Below are 16,602 nucleotides of genomic sequence, written 5' to 3' on the forward strand. Positions count from 1 at the left end.
GACGATGGTACGCGCCTGGGGTTGACCTGGCGCGGGTGCTGCTTGCAGTACTCGTGCCGTCGCCTCAGGTGCTTGCTACGGTGGTGCTGGTTCGTGTTTGGGTTCGTCGGCGCCTACCCTGGATTTGCAGCTGTTAGGGCCGCGCGAGCACTGCCTCGCCATGCCCTAGCCTCTGCTTCCAGGCGCAAGTAAGTGTTGCGTCTCCACCTCTCCTCTGTGCGCCTCCCCTCGTTACTGTTCTTCTTCCTCCTCATGCTCTGCTGCTCTCTGGTGATCCTGTGATCACACAGAGCCATGCTATTCCTATGCAATTTGTCTGTGCTTTGATTAATTGCAAGTTCATGGCACAATTACCATTTACTGGTACTGGCACATGCTGCTTTGCTTGCTGTTCATGCTGTGCTTGCTTCTCTGCTGCTCCTAGCATGCTCTACACTTGCCATGCTCTACTGTGCTTGCTTAAGAGCTAACTATGCCATGCTATGCTTGGTTACGACTTGCTTATGCTTACTGGTCTGTCCTGACAAGGCTTGCAAGGTCATTATTGATGGCGGGAGTTGCCGCAATTTAGCAAGCAAGGAGTTATGTACCAAGCTGAAGTTGAAGTATCTACCGCACCCGCATCCATATTATATTCAGTGGTTGAGCGACAATGGTGAGATGAAGGTAAACCACATGGTGCGTGTTGAGTTTGAGATTGGACCGTATAAGGATTGCATTGATTTTGATGTGGTTCCTATGACGGTTTGTCACCTCTTATTGGGTCGGCCTTGGCTCTATGACCGTTCTGTGCAACACAATGGCCGAGCCAATACATATCACTTGGAGTACAAGGGCAAGAAAATTAACTTACAGCCTATGTCACCACAACAAATTGTCAATGAGTCTCGTCAGAAGATTGAAGTGAATTTGGAGGATGCACCTCTAGATAGGCGAGAGAATTGTAATGTCGTGAGTAATATAACGAAAAGTGAGAGAGTGAATTCCTTAGTTTCATTAGCCACCAAAGAAGACATGAGAGAATTTAGTGAGGATCCTACGGCCATGCCTCTTGTGCTTTTGTACAGGGGTACGGTCTTGGTTACTAACGACATGACCCCTCTTCCTCTTGGTGTTTCTAATGTTTTGCAGGAATTTGGCGACGTGTTTCCGGAGGAGGTACCCGCAGGACTTCCACCATTGCGAGGTATTGAGCATCAAATTGACTTGATTCCCGGAGCTTCGCTGCCCAATAGGGCGCCATATCGCACTAATCCCGAAGAGACGAAGGAGATACAGAAACAAGTACAAGCGCTACTCGACAAAGGTTATATCCGCATAAGCCTTAGTCCTTGTGCTGTTCCTGTTATTCTAGTTCCTAAGAAAGATGGTACTTGGCGTATGTGCGTAGATTGTAGAGCTATAAACAACATTACTATTCGATATCGTCATCCTATTCCCCGTTTAGAGGATATGTTAGATGAATTGAGTGGTGCTGCTGTGTTCTCTAAAATTGATTTGCGTAGTGGTTATCATCAAATTAGGATGAAAGAAGGGGATGTCATGCTTGCTTGTCTAGGTGTACTTGTGATGCATCTGTGACACCTGTGTGTGTGCCAGAGGTGCCTGTGATATGCTTCAGTGCTATCTCTGCAAGCCAATGATCCATTGGATCATTCTCTGCTTGTTAGCTAAACTCTCTGTGTAACTTGGCTTGCTATGATTGATCCATTTGATCAATTGATTGTCAGTGATGGCTTACTGGCTAATACTGTGGCTAAATGATTCAATTATCTTTGTGATGCTGATGCTCAAGCATTACTGTGCTGTTGCTTACTTGTGCTGTTGCTCATCTTAGCTATCTAGACTTGCTCTGGTGGCTATGAATTAAATTGTGTTGCTTAACAGTATGCTACTGTCATGCTTAGCATGGATCTGTGATAAATTCATGCTTGTATTACTTAAATTATGATGAACTGCTTATGCAGTGATGATTGAATTACTTGTTTGTGTCTGAATTTATGATTCATGATTCCTTTACAAGCAATTAGAGTCTGAATCCATTTCTGGATAGTGATGCTTTGTATTTGGCTTTCTCTTAATTGGTGCTAAGTGTGATGTGACCTCAGTAGCCTTGCTACTGACTGGTTGCTCACATGGTTGGTTGGATCTTGTTGGCTACTCATCTTTGCTTGCATATTTGGGGATCATAGTAACTATGAATGCCAATATGCTTGCCTGTGAAGAAATCTAGGGTTTCTGATGGTTGTATGCTTAGGATTTACTGTGTAGTCTTAGCTGCTAATCTTTGCCATCTACTGGTGCTATCTATGCATCAAATCTGGCTAGTGTATGCCTCTGTGCATATGTGCTAGTTTCTGTGTATAAGATCTGTACCTAGATGCTTTCTATTTTAGTGGCTTTTGACTGGCAGTAATCCTTGGTGAAAACCAAGTGATGATCTACCCATATGAGCATCTGCTCATCCCATGCTTATTTCATGCATATGATGGATTAGATCCATTGGATCTTTTCCAGGAACTAGGTATACCTTGTTCCAGCTCCTAGAAAGAAATGTTTTGTTGATGCAGACTTGGGTTTGTGTCACAGCCCTTCACCTCCAGGTCTTGGATGATCTTCTCAGGTCACCATGATTTCTGGTGGTTGAGTGGGTGTGTGTGTTGGTTTTGTTCTTGCTCAAGAACTGGATGAACTGAGCTTGTTCTTGCTTCACCCTTACAGTGAATCTTTATCTGGTCGATTGGTTATGATTTCTAGGGTTTGTGCCCCTTTTATATGAACCACTGCTTCTATCCTTGCATTGACACACAAACCTGGCTTGCTTGGTGACTAAGGCGATGCATGGCCTTCTTTACTCTTGCCCAGCACACTTGAGCTGTGTGCTCTCATATGCTGAAACTTGAGCCCCTGGTGTGTGCTCGGGTTTGGTCTCTTTGCCCTTATCTTGTGCTGTCCATGGTTTTGGTCAAGCACATGTGTGCATGACTCGTGGTTCTGTCCAAACTGAATCTTGTGTTATTTGCTAACTGTCCAAACTGAATCTTTGGCTAACACTAACATTCTGGCTAGTGTTGATTCTTTGTTTTGCAGGTTTTGAAGATGGACATGACCATGAAGAAATACTTCAAGTCATATAGTCTAGGTTTTAGTTTAGGAATCATATTGTAATCTTCATTTTTATTTCTGTTTATTATTCATCAATTCTTGTATCAAGAATTTTGTAAAGACAATGTAATTTGTGTTGTGATATCAATAAAGCCCAAGTTTTTGTTTATGAGCTTTTGATTTATGTAATATTTATATTCTGGAATATACATTGTATTTATGATTCACTTTGAAATTCAAAGTTGTTTAAATTCATAAGTTGTGTTTAAATTATGCATTCCTTTTATATTGTTCAATGCTTATTGTTAAATGTATTAACACTTGTCAAATGAAATCAATTCCCCAAAGCAACAAGATACAAAAGAGATCATGTCGAAATTTCCCTAACTCACATTGCCTAACCCTAAGTGCAAAATGAGAGAGAACCTCGATCCCTCTTAGGTTTAGTTGCAATAAAGCGCGAAAATTTCCCCCGTTTTGCGATGAAATGCACATCCCATTTCTAAATCTACCCTTCGTTGTTCCTATGTTCTGGGTTATTACACCATGTGCTTCAAGTCATACTATTAATTGCTTTGCATGTTGGTATGAATACTATTAATTGCTTTGCATGTTGGTATGACTAATTGAAGCAATCAAGAAACAATCTTTGCATGATGGTTAACTCTTATCTTTTACCATATGCTTTATTCGTTGTAAATATGATTTTATGTATACTTACAAACTACCACCGGGAAATATTTCCTAATACCTCTTGTCCTAGGACAAGTGGTAATCAATGATGAGGTAGATATTTATTGATCATATCTACATTGGCTCTTGTGTTCAAATTGCCTTATTTATTGCCATGAATTTGTTTTGCTTTGACTCCCATGTGTCTTCCTTGCATCTTATGGATCTAATTTGACTATTCAAACTTTCTTAGCATTTTAGTAGATATAGTTAGCGTGATGATCCTAGTTTTGAGCATTTTGTATTCATATGAAAAATCCTAGATAATGCACTAATCTTGGGGGAGCTCTTATATATTTGTTAGAATGCTTAACTTCTCTTGATCATTATCAAAAATTTGGTTTTGGGAGACATAAATTTTCTTTTTGGTACTTTGTGCCATCATAAAAAGTTTCGAGGGTTTGGTTTATTTGTTGGAACCTTGCTCTCTTGGGAGTTGGTTATCTCATTCCTTTGTGTTTAGGTTTAATTAGCTTCTTATAATGAGATAATTCTTTCGAGTCAATCTTGTGTTGATTTGATTATTTGATATAATTTGGGCAACCATTGTCTCTTGATTTATTTGGTGTTTTGTCCAAATTGTATCTTCCTTAGGTTCTTGAAAGTATTGTGCATGCATATTTAATATATGTATATCTTATGGCATGAGTTACTTTCTTTGATCCAATATATAGGGTAAACTCCATCAAATCCTAATTTGGCTAAGATGTGATTGAAATTCAATTTCATATCTATATGCACATAGAATTGCGGAGTTTGTCCTATATGTTGTAGCGTGTCTAACTACTTCGGACCCAATTAGTTTGGGGACCATTTTGTACTTAACTTTGTGTTAGGTACAATGGATATGCATTGGATGCTTGTCTCACTCTTGGAAAGAAGTGGTGACTCAATGGTAACTTGAGGCAAGCTAGGATGGTCAACGAACACATATCTACTACATCCACACCAATGCTATCTTGGTAACAAGTATCTTGTCATGCATACTTTTCTTGTATCCAACCTTATGGTTGCATCTTGGCATGAATCTCTTGATTTGCAAATATTGCGCTTCTTGAAAAAGTTTTTATGAAACCTCTTTATTGTGAATGTGAGTAATTTGAGATGAGTGCATTTGTTGGGAAGTATTTTAAATCATGCTCATGATTCATCCATCCCAACTATGCCTATCTATCAATTTTATTGCATATCAATTCCTCAAGGCTCTCACGTGTGCAATATAGATGAAAGTGCAAATTTAGTTATTTCTTTTGGTATCCTCGTTTGTGATACTTGTTGCCTTTCTCAAATGCATCCCCACTATCTTCTATCCCTTGTTGATATTTGTGATGTATTTTAGATGTTTGTGGTTGAAGTTCATGAATGTACAATAAGATAAAATTGAGCCTTTCGGCATGCTATTAAGCAAAAAATCTTATTGGTATATTGCATGACTTCGTCTTGGATATCATGCTATATGTCTTGTGTGTCTATTTTGTGTGTGCATGTTTCTTTGTGGATAAATATCTTAGTGATTTTGTCCACTTAGAGAAACTTATACACATAAGAGATGATACATCTCCATTTGATATCTTATTTTTTTGTTGCATGTTGATTGGTCATGCAAAGCAATATAATTCATTGAAGACTATGATGATGCTTTTTGCTCATCCATATAATAGTCTTATAATATGCTTTGTCATGCCTTTCACATATTCTCTTGGTTGAGCCTTTTATTATGGTGCCTCTTACTTGTTGCTCAACCATTTGTTTGTTGCAAGTGTTAAGCTTAATTTTCTATCTATGATCTATTGCAAATGTTTGTGTTTTAAATGGTAATGAGGGAGTGAGGATTCCATGTTATGGATATTGTATTCAAATGCAACATTTTAATTTATGCATGTACCTTGGGGAGCTTCCTCATTTGATTTAGAGCACTATCTTTTGGTGATCATTAGAGTTTGATTCACTTGGTATCTTTTGTTTTTGAATGATATTATGGGAGTGATGATTCCATGTTTGTGCACTTTATACTCCAATGCAAATTGTCTAGTTTTGTGCACAAACCTTGGGGAGCTTCCTCATATTATTTAGAGCAATCTTCTTGATCTTATCATAATATCTATCTTTCTTTTGGTATCTTCTTTGTGGTTCATTTGGTTGCTAGCTTCATTTGTTGAAGCTTCTTGACTTTGTTATCTTTTTGCAATCTTTGACCCTATCTATAGTGTGATTCCTTCCGAATATTCGTCATTGGATATGTGCATTTGATTCCACTCAAATTATGAGAAATGCACACGCTATGGAGGAACTCTCACTATATTGACCTTCTAAAATTTTCACCCATTTCGGCAATTGGTGCCAATGGGGGAGAAGTTTGGAGGGTCTAAGGGAATTTGGTTATGTCTTTGCTTTGTGCTTAAGCATGTGCCTTTATTGCATTGCATCTTGTTGCTTTGCATAGTTGAATAGTTAGAGGAAACTCCACTAGGCTTTGAATGCCAATATATGCAATGAAAGTCAAGATCATTCACACACGCATATATTATGGGGGAGTTTGCTGTATATATTCAACTTGCTTGCTACTTAAATTCCTTACATAAACCCTCTCAAAGAGATTGGCATCAATTACCAAAATGGGGGAGATTGAAAGTGCATGGAGCCCCCATGTGTGGTTTTGGTAATTAATGACAATCCCTATGGACTAATGTTTGCATTGAGTTACATTTGTAGGAGTTGATCATAGGCAATTCTTGAACCATATGTTGGCTTCAAGGTTGCAATAAGAAGAATTTGATGAAGGATATCAAGTGTCAAGTATGTCTTGAAGATGAAGATGAAGTGAGCCCTCAAGTTACTTCAAGACATCAACATGATAACGAATGAAGAAATTAAGTGCAAGTTCAAGATGAGCCAACTCGAAGAGTTCATAAGCTTGAAGCTTGCCATGGAGAAATGAAGTGCAAGTTCAAGATGAGCCATCTCGAAGAGATCCTTTGCTTGAGTCTTGCCATCCATATGGTGATCATGGATATGTGAAGATGCGCCGAAGAAGAAGCTCTCCCATGGTGGATTATGGGGGAGCAATCCACATGGTGGTCATGGTTATGTGAAGATGCGCCGAAGAAGAAGCTCTCCCATGGTGGATTATGGGGGAGCAATCCACAAGACTTCGTCAAGCAAGCACAAGCAAGAAAGGCGTTCCATCTTGTTGAGGTCAAGATCGTCGTCATCGAGCTCAAGTGGAATGCGCAAGTATAAGGTTTGCTCTTGATAGGGTTTCTTTCTCACCGGTCTCATAGTGTAGTTGGAGACCGGTTTATAGTTTAGTTGCCGTACTATCAAGAGGGCTCTCGAGTGAGTAACTCGATCGTATCATTCGGAGAGAGCTCAAACCTTTGCATCCTTGCATCATCTTTCTTGGTTGTTATTTGGACCTTATCCATGTGATGTTTTAGAGCTTGTGCTTATTCTCATGACAAGCTCTAGTTCATCGAAAACGGATTTCGCATAGATCACTTGTTGCGTTTTCGAGTTTGGTTCATCATCTTTCTTGGTTTTATTTGGATCTTATCCATGTGATGTTTTAGAGCTTGTGCTTATTCTCATGACAAGCTCTAGTTCATGGAGAATGGTTTTTGCATGGGCAACTTGTTGCATTTTCGAGATTGGAGGTTTTACCGGTATGTCTTTTTTAGATAGGTCAAATCTTTCATCGTTTGTTTCTATCCTATCTTGTTGGACTATGATGGTTTCCTACATGATCTTGTAGAGCTTGTTCCTAGCTTCAAAACAAGCCCAAGATCATCAAAATCGGAGTCCAGATGCTAAAGTTATGCCCGTTTTAGTTTTGGTGTTTCTGCAGTTTTCTGGGGGGGCGGATAATCCGGCCTGAATGACCAATTCTGGCAAATATCCGGCCAAATATCCGGCCCAGTCCAGGGGCGATTTTCGGGGGGCGGATAATCCGTCCCGGGGGCGGATTTTCCGGCCTGGGAGGTCTCAAACGGTCATATTTCGTTGGGAGGGGGTATATAAGACCCCCTTCTTCCTCCTTGGGCTGGTTGGTTCACTTTCTCTCTCTCCCCTCCATTGTTGTACTTCAAAGCTTGCCCTAGTTCTTGATTCCTCCCATGATTCTTGCATATTCTTGAGGGAAAAGAGAGAGGAGATCTAGATCTACATTTCTACCAATCAAATCCATCTCTTTGTGAGTGGAACTCTCTAGATCTTGATCTTGGTGTTCTTTGTGAATTCCTTTGTTCTTCCTCTCTTATTCCCCCAATAGCTTTTGTAGCTTTGTTGGAATTTGAGAGAAAAGGACTTGAGCATCTTTGTGGTGTTCTTGCCATTGCATTTGGTGCATCTGTTTGAGTTCTCCACGGTGATTCGTGGAGGTGAAAGCAAGAAAGTTGTTACTCTTGGGTTCTTGGAACCCTAGACGGATTCTAGGCCTTTGTGGCATCTTTGTGGTGTTCTTGGGGACTCCAATTAAGTTGTGGAGAATCTTCAAGGGCAAGGCCTTTGTGGCATCTTAGTGGTGTTCTTGGGGACTCCAATTAAGTTATGGAGATTCTTCAAGGGCAAGGCCTTTGTGGCAATTTGTTGGGAGCCTCCAATTAAGTTGTGGAGATAGCCCCAAGCTTTGTGCGGGTTCGGTAACCTCCCTAAGGTTACATAGTGGTTCGAGGACATCCCTCTTGGTGGGAATTCTCGAGGAGAATACGGTGGCCCTCGTGCTTTTGGAGTGACTTGTCCTCCACACCGCTCCAACGGAGAGTAACACTCGCAAGAGTGTGAACTTCGGGCAACATCGTCGTCTCCCGCGTGCCTCGGTTATCTCTATACCCGAGCTCCTTACTTATGCACTTCACTTTGTGATAGCCATCGTGCTTGAAGTTATATATCTTGCTATCACATAAGTTGCTTGTATTGCTTAGCATAAGTTGTTGGTGCACATAGGTGAACCATAGTATATAGGCTTTGGGCTTGACAAAGTAAACGCTAGTTTTATTCCGCATTTGTTAAGCCCATCTCGTAAAAGTTTTAAACCGCCTATTCACCCCCCCCCCCCTCTAGGCGACATCCGTGTCCTTTCAACTGCTGCAAGCCCGGAACGCCAAGCAGATCCCTCAGCATCACGTTGACTCGAACCTCCTTTAGTCAGTCCACCAATCCGGCATTCATGATATTCCTTCTTCTGACTTCACCATGGAACAAAAAGTCACCAGATGTCAACACAGAATATAGCTTCGCGGCGCTCCCTCCGGAACCAAACGGTCGGAATAAAAACATGGGTGCGCGCGACCGAATACCACCCGATCCAGCAAACTGCAGGCAAAATATGCACTGTTCCATTCGCCAGCGGAGCTTTCCGGAACTCATCTCTCCAGCCAGATCAAAGCAAACTGACCTCCGGTAGATCTTCATCTTCGCTTGCGAGAAATCCGAGGACCGCCACCAAAAACAAAGCAAGACCAGCAGCCCCCACGCCGCCAGTCCCTCCTGCCGGATCACCAGGGAAGAAGACGGCGGCGCGGATCATGCGTACCACCGCTGAACCGTCACCGGGGCGGAGGCCGCCACTGCTCCACCGAATCCTCCATGGCTACCGACGGAGAGCATCTGGCCCCGGCCAAATAGCCGTGCCGCCCGGCTTCCTCCACCGGCGCTTCATCACCTCCCATGGAACGCCACCGTGGAAACCCTCTCCCCCCCCTCATCGTTCGACGGAAGGGTCGCCGCCACCGCCGTCGTGGCCGAGGTCGGGGCCGGGGCTGTGGCCGGGCCGGGGCCGAAGCCGGGGCCAAGGCCAAGGCCGGGGCCGGGGCCGAGGCTGGCAGCAGCGGCGGCGGCTGAGGTGCGGCGATCCGGGGGCGGCTGCTCGGAGCGGGGCGGGTAGATCCTCCGCCGCCGCCCGGGAGGGGGCGGGAGAGGAGGATGCGAACCCAGCGAGGGGCTCTGACATGAACAACTACATACTGGTGGTGCCTTTGTCCAGTCGCGCCTTCTCAAGACTGCTAAACCCAATGGCCACCAACACGAAGACGGGTCGTCCCTCCCCCCCCCCACCCCCACCCACCCAAGTATGGACCAACACCCGTCTTCTCGGGTTTGCCTCGTTGCAAGCCCATGTGTACCCAGACTCCCAAGAGTCAGGTCACCATAAGGGAAGGACCAACCTTGATATGAAGGAAGTCCCGAGCCACCTAGCGATTGAGGAAGAGTATAGGCTTTTTTTGTGAAGGTTTGCGATTTTTGTAGAAATTTTTGATAGAAATACTCGACAAATTCAAAAAAATACGAAGTCGTGCATGTGGTGTAGAGAACGTATGCAATTATTTGTATATGCAAAACTTGAAACTTCAATACAAAATTACGAAACTTGAGAAAAATATCAAAATTCTGAAATTTGGGAATAGGACATTTTGCACGTTTTGAACAGAAACTTGAAAGCCTAGCTTCTTAATTCCAGTCTGATTTTGAAGCCCAAAGCCCCAAACTTACGAAGGGCGCTGGCGAGCAATCTCCAGGGAAAGCAAACGAGACCACCCCCGTTCAAACCCTACGGGCCTAGCGCATGGTGAAATGCGTCTTTGGGCCGTGGTTCTCTGAAGAGCAGAAGAATTCCACCGAGACGAGGGGAGGGAGAGAGAGCCCGAGGATTTGGGGGCATCCTGTGTGTGCGAGTGGCGACAGCGCTTGGACGACAGGACGCGCCATGGATGGATGGACCCAGTTCGTGGTCGCCATGGCGCCGTGCAGCAGACGTGCAGTGCTTCCACCGCCGTCTGGCAGCCCGGCCTTATCGTCCGTACGGCGGTGGCCGGTGGGGGTCCGTCCGGTCACTGCCGGAAGAGGCCAAGAGTCGTAGGCGGTCCACTCCGTGTCAGCGGAACCACAGCAGACGCCCCGGCGTTATCATCGTCGTCTTGCTCGATCTAGCCCGGGAAATGCGACGGGAGATCGATAGTGTAGTAACGTGGTCTATGGCAGGCGAGCTCCATAATCACCACCGGCGCCACGGGACACGACTGGACCGGACCAAGCAGCTCCTTCACGTGCACGCCGTGACGCCCACTACGTCAGGTGCTAGAATTGCCGGCACTTTCTTGCCGGCACTTCTCAAATGTGCCTGCATTTGTAATCTTTGCCGGCATTTTTTGGGTCTGTGCCAGTAATTCTCATCGATTTCTCGGCAAATTTTGAAAAGTGCCGGCAATGCTCAGTATTACCGGCACTTTATCGAGTGCCTCCAGTCGTTTTCGTGGCAAATTTTCAAAAGTGCCGGCAATGCTCGATTACGGCACTTTATCGATATGCCTCGAGATGTTTTCGTGGCAAATCTTCAAAAGTGCGGCAATGCTCGATTACCGGCACTTTATCGATATGCCTCGAGATGTTTTCGTGGCAAATCTTCAAAAGTGCCGGCAATGCTCATTACGGGCATACGGTGTAATCGCGACAATTTCTTTCGCTGGCAAATCTTGAAAAGTGCCGGCAATGCATCACAGACATACAAAAGCATCACAGGCATCACAGATATAGCAGTAAAGATGCATCACAGGCATCACATATATAGCAGTAAGATGCATCACAGGCATCACAGGCATAGCATGTCAGGCATTACATACAAAAGCATCACAGGCATCTTAAGTAGCATGCCCACTGGTAGGCATCAAAAGTAGTTCAGCAGTTCAGCACTTACTTCAGCAACTTAGACAACTAACAGTCCATAGCAACTAAGACAACTAATACTCCATAACTAACTGGATGACTCAGGGAAGTTGAGCACTTACTCTGATGACTCAGATGAATCAGAGTCATCACAGTCATCAGGTAGACTGTGGATCATCAGAGCAAGCTTACCTTTCATGTCAACGTAGAATTCAAAGATGCAGATGGCTCCTTCTTTGATCTCATAAGTATTCATAGCCTTTGACCAACCAGTTGCTATGATTGCATTCTTGGCCTTCCCCTTTGCCATCTTCATGGTAACTTTAAAGCGTGCATTGCTGTCGGTGTACTCTAGAGAAAGAGTAACAGCATTGCCAGGAGCATCGTCAATGAACCTTTTCAGGTACTTGGCAGTGAACTTCTTTCCAATATCCTGTCAACCATACAATGTATACAATCAGTTCCAATCAGCAACAGTAATAGCATTCTTATAGTACTCAATAGTAATGAAGGTTAGGTTTTGTATTTATACCAGCTTGCATTTATTCTTTATCACTGCTGACTTGGTCATCCTGTAGACATAGTACTCAAATTCCTCTGTTGGAAAGTGGTTGCAGTGCTCATTAAGGAAATCGACTTGACCTTTTGTCAAGTACATGTCATTTCCAAACATGCAGTGCTCATCAAAGTCATGGCTCCCACTTACCAGTGGCCCTAGTTGTAACAAAGAGATATGTCACTCATCAAACATTAGTAAAAATAAATAAATAACCACATTGATGTTAACCAACATTGATGTTAACCCACATTAGACTAGAGATGATGTTAACCAACAGGAAGAAGAAGGAATCAATTGCAATTTCATACCTCTGAAGACCCCAAGGGATTAGCTGATCCACGATCAGACTTGTCAGACATGGTAGCGTCTGAGCTTGAAGAACCGGAGTACAAGCTTGGATCACTGTCAATTTCAATTGGATTGTCTTTTGTGGATCCCATCTAGAAGGTTGAAGTTATAATATTAATAGGCAATCAATAATATGAAGATAGTAGAGCATTAATAATATGAAGACATACAATACAAGTTACTATATTTGTGTTACCTCCCCAACTAAATCAAATTAATATCAAAGTAATGCATTTTAACTTAAACTCATCAACCAAATAAAAAATAATATGAATACAGACAGACAGTAATGCATTTGAACTGAAGACAGTAGGTTGGGCTACATTTTCATGTACTTTTTTCTAAGACTGGTAGCTAAACCAACCAGACAATAGGAGGAACTGATCCAGACAGAATTAAACCACTTCAAACCACTTCAAACAATTGCCATGCAACTCATCCAACAAAAGCAATTGCCATGTAAAACAAGTCATTATCACCAAGCACAAAACAAATTTATCTCTTGTGTTTCATTTGTTTGAATAGCCAAAAAGACTTGACAGTTGACAGTAGCCAAAAAGACCACCAGCACCAGCACTAAGACCAGTAAATGCTCCTCATCAACCACTAAGACCAGTAAATGCACAGCCCAACAAAACTCAATCATCTGAACTTCAATTGTTCATCTTTTTAGAAGCTTCACACACATGATTTGCCTATTTAAAGCCTAATTAGTAAGGTCCAGGAAAATTAAAATCAATTAGTCACAAATCGTACTACAGTACAGTCAAGCAGTCAAGCCCAAGGGTCGTCTCCACTATCTCCATCCCCAACAACAGACCATCCGTGATTTGCCCAACTTTTCTTTCTAGACGAGGAATGGTTGACAAGATAAAGCCATTTCTTTTGCTTTATCGTCTTCTTGGAATGGGGATCAAGGATAAAGATTTGGTTGTACCTTTCCTCGCCGGCGTTGCCTCCGACGTGCGCCGGCGTGGTCTCCTCCTTCCGGCTCCTCAGCTCCGTCTCCTCAGCTCCGTCTCCTCAGCTCCGGCTCCTCAGCTCCGTGCTCAGTGGAAAACCCTAGCTCGGGGGGGGGGAAATGAAACCTAGATCTTCCGGGCGGAGAGGAAGAGGCAGTATATAGTGGTTCATTTTTCAAAAAGGCCCTTCGTGCTTTGTCACTTAAACATTTTCGTCCTCCCACCGCGGCGTTCCAGTCACTTACGAAAAAAAACCTTTTCGTCCTCCCACCGCGGCGTTCCAGTCACTTAGGAAAAAAAACCCTAACCTTTTCGTCGCCGCCGTTCTTCCTCCTTCGCCACCGCCGTTCTCCCTCGCCGACCGCCATGGATCCCTCTTATCCTCAATGGCCGTTCTCCTCTGGTCTTTCTCTCCGTCGCAAGTATGCAGAGCCATCGCCACCGGTGCAGCCACCAGCAGCTTCACGCCGCAAGATCACGCCGCCGTCTCCGTCGCTGCCACCGGCGCAGCCACCACAAGCTTCAGGCCACAGGATCCCCAATCTTGGGCCGCCGTCTCCGTCTCTGGCGCCACCTGTGCAGCCACCGCAAGCTTCAGGCCGCAGGATCCCCAATCTTGGGCCGCCGTCTCCGTCTCTGGCGCCACCTGTGCAGCCACCGCAAGCTTCAGGCCGCAAGCTACCCGTCCCAAGATCTACCGGAGCAGGTCCCCATCGCAGGCCCTTCGCTGCCCCATCTCCGTCACCATCTCATTCGCTTGACCAAGGCAAGGAGAGGAGAGACAAGGTACTGACATCAACTGCCCCTCAAATTTCTCTCTCTATTATGTAGATTTAGTTGGTGAATGTTTGAAACAAGGTACTGACATCATCTCCGGCGCAGGCACCACAGGCTCCCCTCCGCAGGACCGTCACCATTCCGCTCTCACCAACTGCCTCAACATTTCCCTCACCAGAGTCCACCTTGCCGGGACAGATTCACAACATCTCCGTTTTACGACCTGCAAGCACCGGAGGCGAAGGACACCGAGGAGTTGGTGCATCCCACAGGTTTGTTTCTGATTGCCATCATGGACACCGAGGAGTTGGTGCATTTCTGTTCCTAGGCTAGGCAGAATGAGGAAGTGGATATTGGGTTCAGTTAACTTACGAATGCATACCCCTTTCTTAGTTCAAAAATTTGTGTCAACAAGGATAGGTTACTTGGTGTTACCATTGCTTGAATGAATATGTTTGCTTGTACAGTTTGTTTTAAGACAACCTTGGTGATAATCAAGGCACTGTGACTTCTTCAAATCTGGCACTTGTCTTGATCTCAAGGCTATATGCTAAGTTCTTCTTATGCTTTTTTTTAGATTGTAGATTACATGATGTGAATGATTACTGCAATTTGCTTATGCTTGTTTGTCCCTGTTGCATGTTTGAAATGTCTGTGCTGCTGCTTATCTTGAATTATTGACCCTAGTTTTCATCATCTTCTCTGAAGGAAGTAGTTGTCTTGTTAGGAGCATTAGCTTATTGTTGCTGACTAGTGATGTTCTTCAGCCTATATAGTGCAACAAAGTCCAGTAAAATTGTCCACTTATGCCTGTCATTCTCTCCTTGCTACATAGCTTAATTCATCTTGTTTGCCATCACAGTGAGAAGAACAAGGAGGAGCCAGACTATGAGACTGAAGAGGATGATTATTACAGTGAAGAAGATGATCATTACAGTGAAGAGGATGATCATTACAGTGAAGAGGATGATTACTTCAGTGCTGATGATGATGATTGGAACACGTGGACCATTCTTAGAGGTTTGTTTCTGAATCAAAGTTATGTTTCAAAGATGACAAGTGCTGCATTACCTTACTATTATTCTAACACCACACTATTTTGTCAAATAGGGCCAGGTTTATCTGGTGATCAATCATTTGACAAGTGCTGCATTTTTGGTAATGAAGTACAGCTGACTTGTAAACAAAGGGATCAGCTATGTAGCATTGTGGAGGAGCTGCCAATGCCAGAAATGAAGCACTATGTCTGCACACTGATGAAGAACAATGTAATACCAGGTGAAGGTAAACTGGTAAGTCCTCCTGCTTTCTCTGCATTATTTTGAATAGCATCTGATGATGAATGTTGTTGCCTTCCATTGATGCATGTTCTATAAGATTGTAGAAATTTTACTGAATTCAAATTCGATCCATGAATTTCAGGATTTTTCACAAGAGTACACCAGTGCATACCTTGTTCAATTTCTAATGTCACGTCAGCACATTAAGTATGGTATTTCTGGTGGAGCTCAGGATGTCGCTGTAGTTGTCAACTCTAGTACAAGCAGTTTAAACAAGTACTGCAGGATGAGGTACGATGGATCACGAAAGGCCAAGATCAGTGTTGGCTGGACAAAAACTGTAGAAGCATTCAAGCTCAAGGAAGGAGACGTTTGCAAGATAACCTTCAAGGATGAGAGGGAAATTCCATACACTAGGAGGGACCAATTTGCCTGGTTACGGATGGTGATCACAAAGCTTGAAGATTTACAAGAATGACCTAATGGAGAAGAGCAGTGTTGGATGGTTCACTAGTTATAAGTTATGATGTTAAGTGTTATTGGGTACTTCTGTAATACTGGTTAAGACTATTGTAAGTTATGCATGGATCTTATCAATTAAGTATGATTATCCTGCCTGCATTGTTCTACAATGTATGAAATATTATCAAAGATTAAATCAATATCCTGTGTCATATTGTTGATGATTTTATTCCTTTTGTACAAAATGACTATCCTGCCATCAATGTTCTGAAATAATATATATTCAGAACAAGGCAGGTAGCCAACATTTGGCGTTTACATTTTTTTGATTTGTTTTCTTCAAAAAGCAATTTTAAAAATGTCCATTCAATGTTTTTCTGTTCTATTGGGCCTGCACATTAATTACGTATTTGCACAATGGGCCTGTGGGCCTGTGGGCCTTTTCTGTTCTATCGTGGGAACGTGGGTAAGTGGTACCACTACGTGGAATCATTGCCTGGCACCTACATAAGGAGAAAAACCGGCCAGGGAAATCCAAAGAAGCAGTTCCTGGCGAGTTCTACTGTTTGGGCAGTTTGGGCAGTTTGTTCTCCTTCATTTGCGTTGCACTTTTGGTTGGTAAATTTCTTTACATGTTTCACGTTCTTGCATGAATCTTCATGTTCATTTGTTCTGTCATCAACCAATGGATGAGATTGCAACTCATGTTCTTATCAGGGAT

General features: G+C 43.4%; 2 protein-coding genes across 2 annotated transcripts; one reads left to right on the forward strand and one right to left on the reverse strand.

The window, feature by feature from the left end:
• Nucleotides 1-11,369: 11,369 nt before the first annotated feature.
• On the reverse strand, nt 11,370-12,375 carry LOC127323631 (uncharacterized). Its single transcript, XM_071823641.1, has 3 exons — nt 12,361-12,375; nt 12,026-12,207; nt 11,370-11,926 (listed from the first exon to the last, which is right to left on the reverse strand). Exons 2-3 carry the CDS (start codon nt 12,164-12,166, stop codon nt 11,612-11,614), a joined length of 456 nt encoding a protein of 151 aa, XP_071679742.1. The 5' UTR covers nt 12,167-12,207; nt 12,361-12,375; the 3' UTR covers nt 11,370-11,611.
• Nucleotides 12,376-14,334: 1,959 nt separating this feature from the next.
• On the forward strand, nt 14,335-16,081 carry LOC127323627 (uncharacterized). Its single transcript, XM_051351739.2, has 4 exons — nt 14,335-14,411; nt 15,002-15,159; nt 15,250-15,431; nt 15,562-16,081. Exons 3-4 carry the CDS (start codon nt 15,363-15,365, stop codon nt 15,895-15,897), a joined length of 405 nt encoding a protein of 134 aa, XP_051207699.2. The 5' UTR covers nt 14,335-14,411; nt 15,002-15,159; nt 15,250-15,362; the 3' UTR covers nt 15,898-16,081.
• Nucleotides 16,082-16,602: the final 521 nt, after the last annotated feature.

Source organism: Lolium perenne, chromosome 7 (assembly GCF_019359855.2).
Source record: "Lolium perenne isolate Kyuss_39 chromosome 7, Kyuss_2.0, whole genome shotgun sequence".
Taxonomy (NCBI): domain Eukaryota; kingdom Viridiplantae; phylum Streptophyta; class Magnoliopsida; order Poales; family Poaceae; genus Lolium; species Lolium perenne.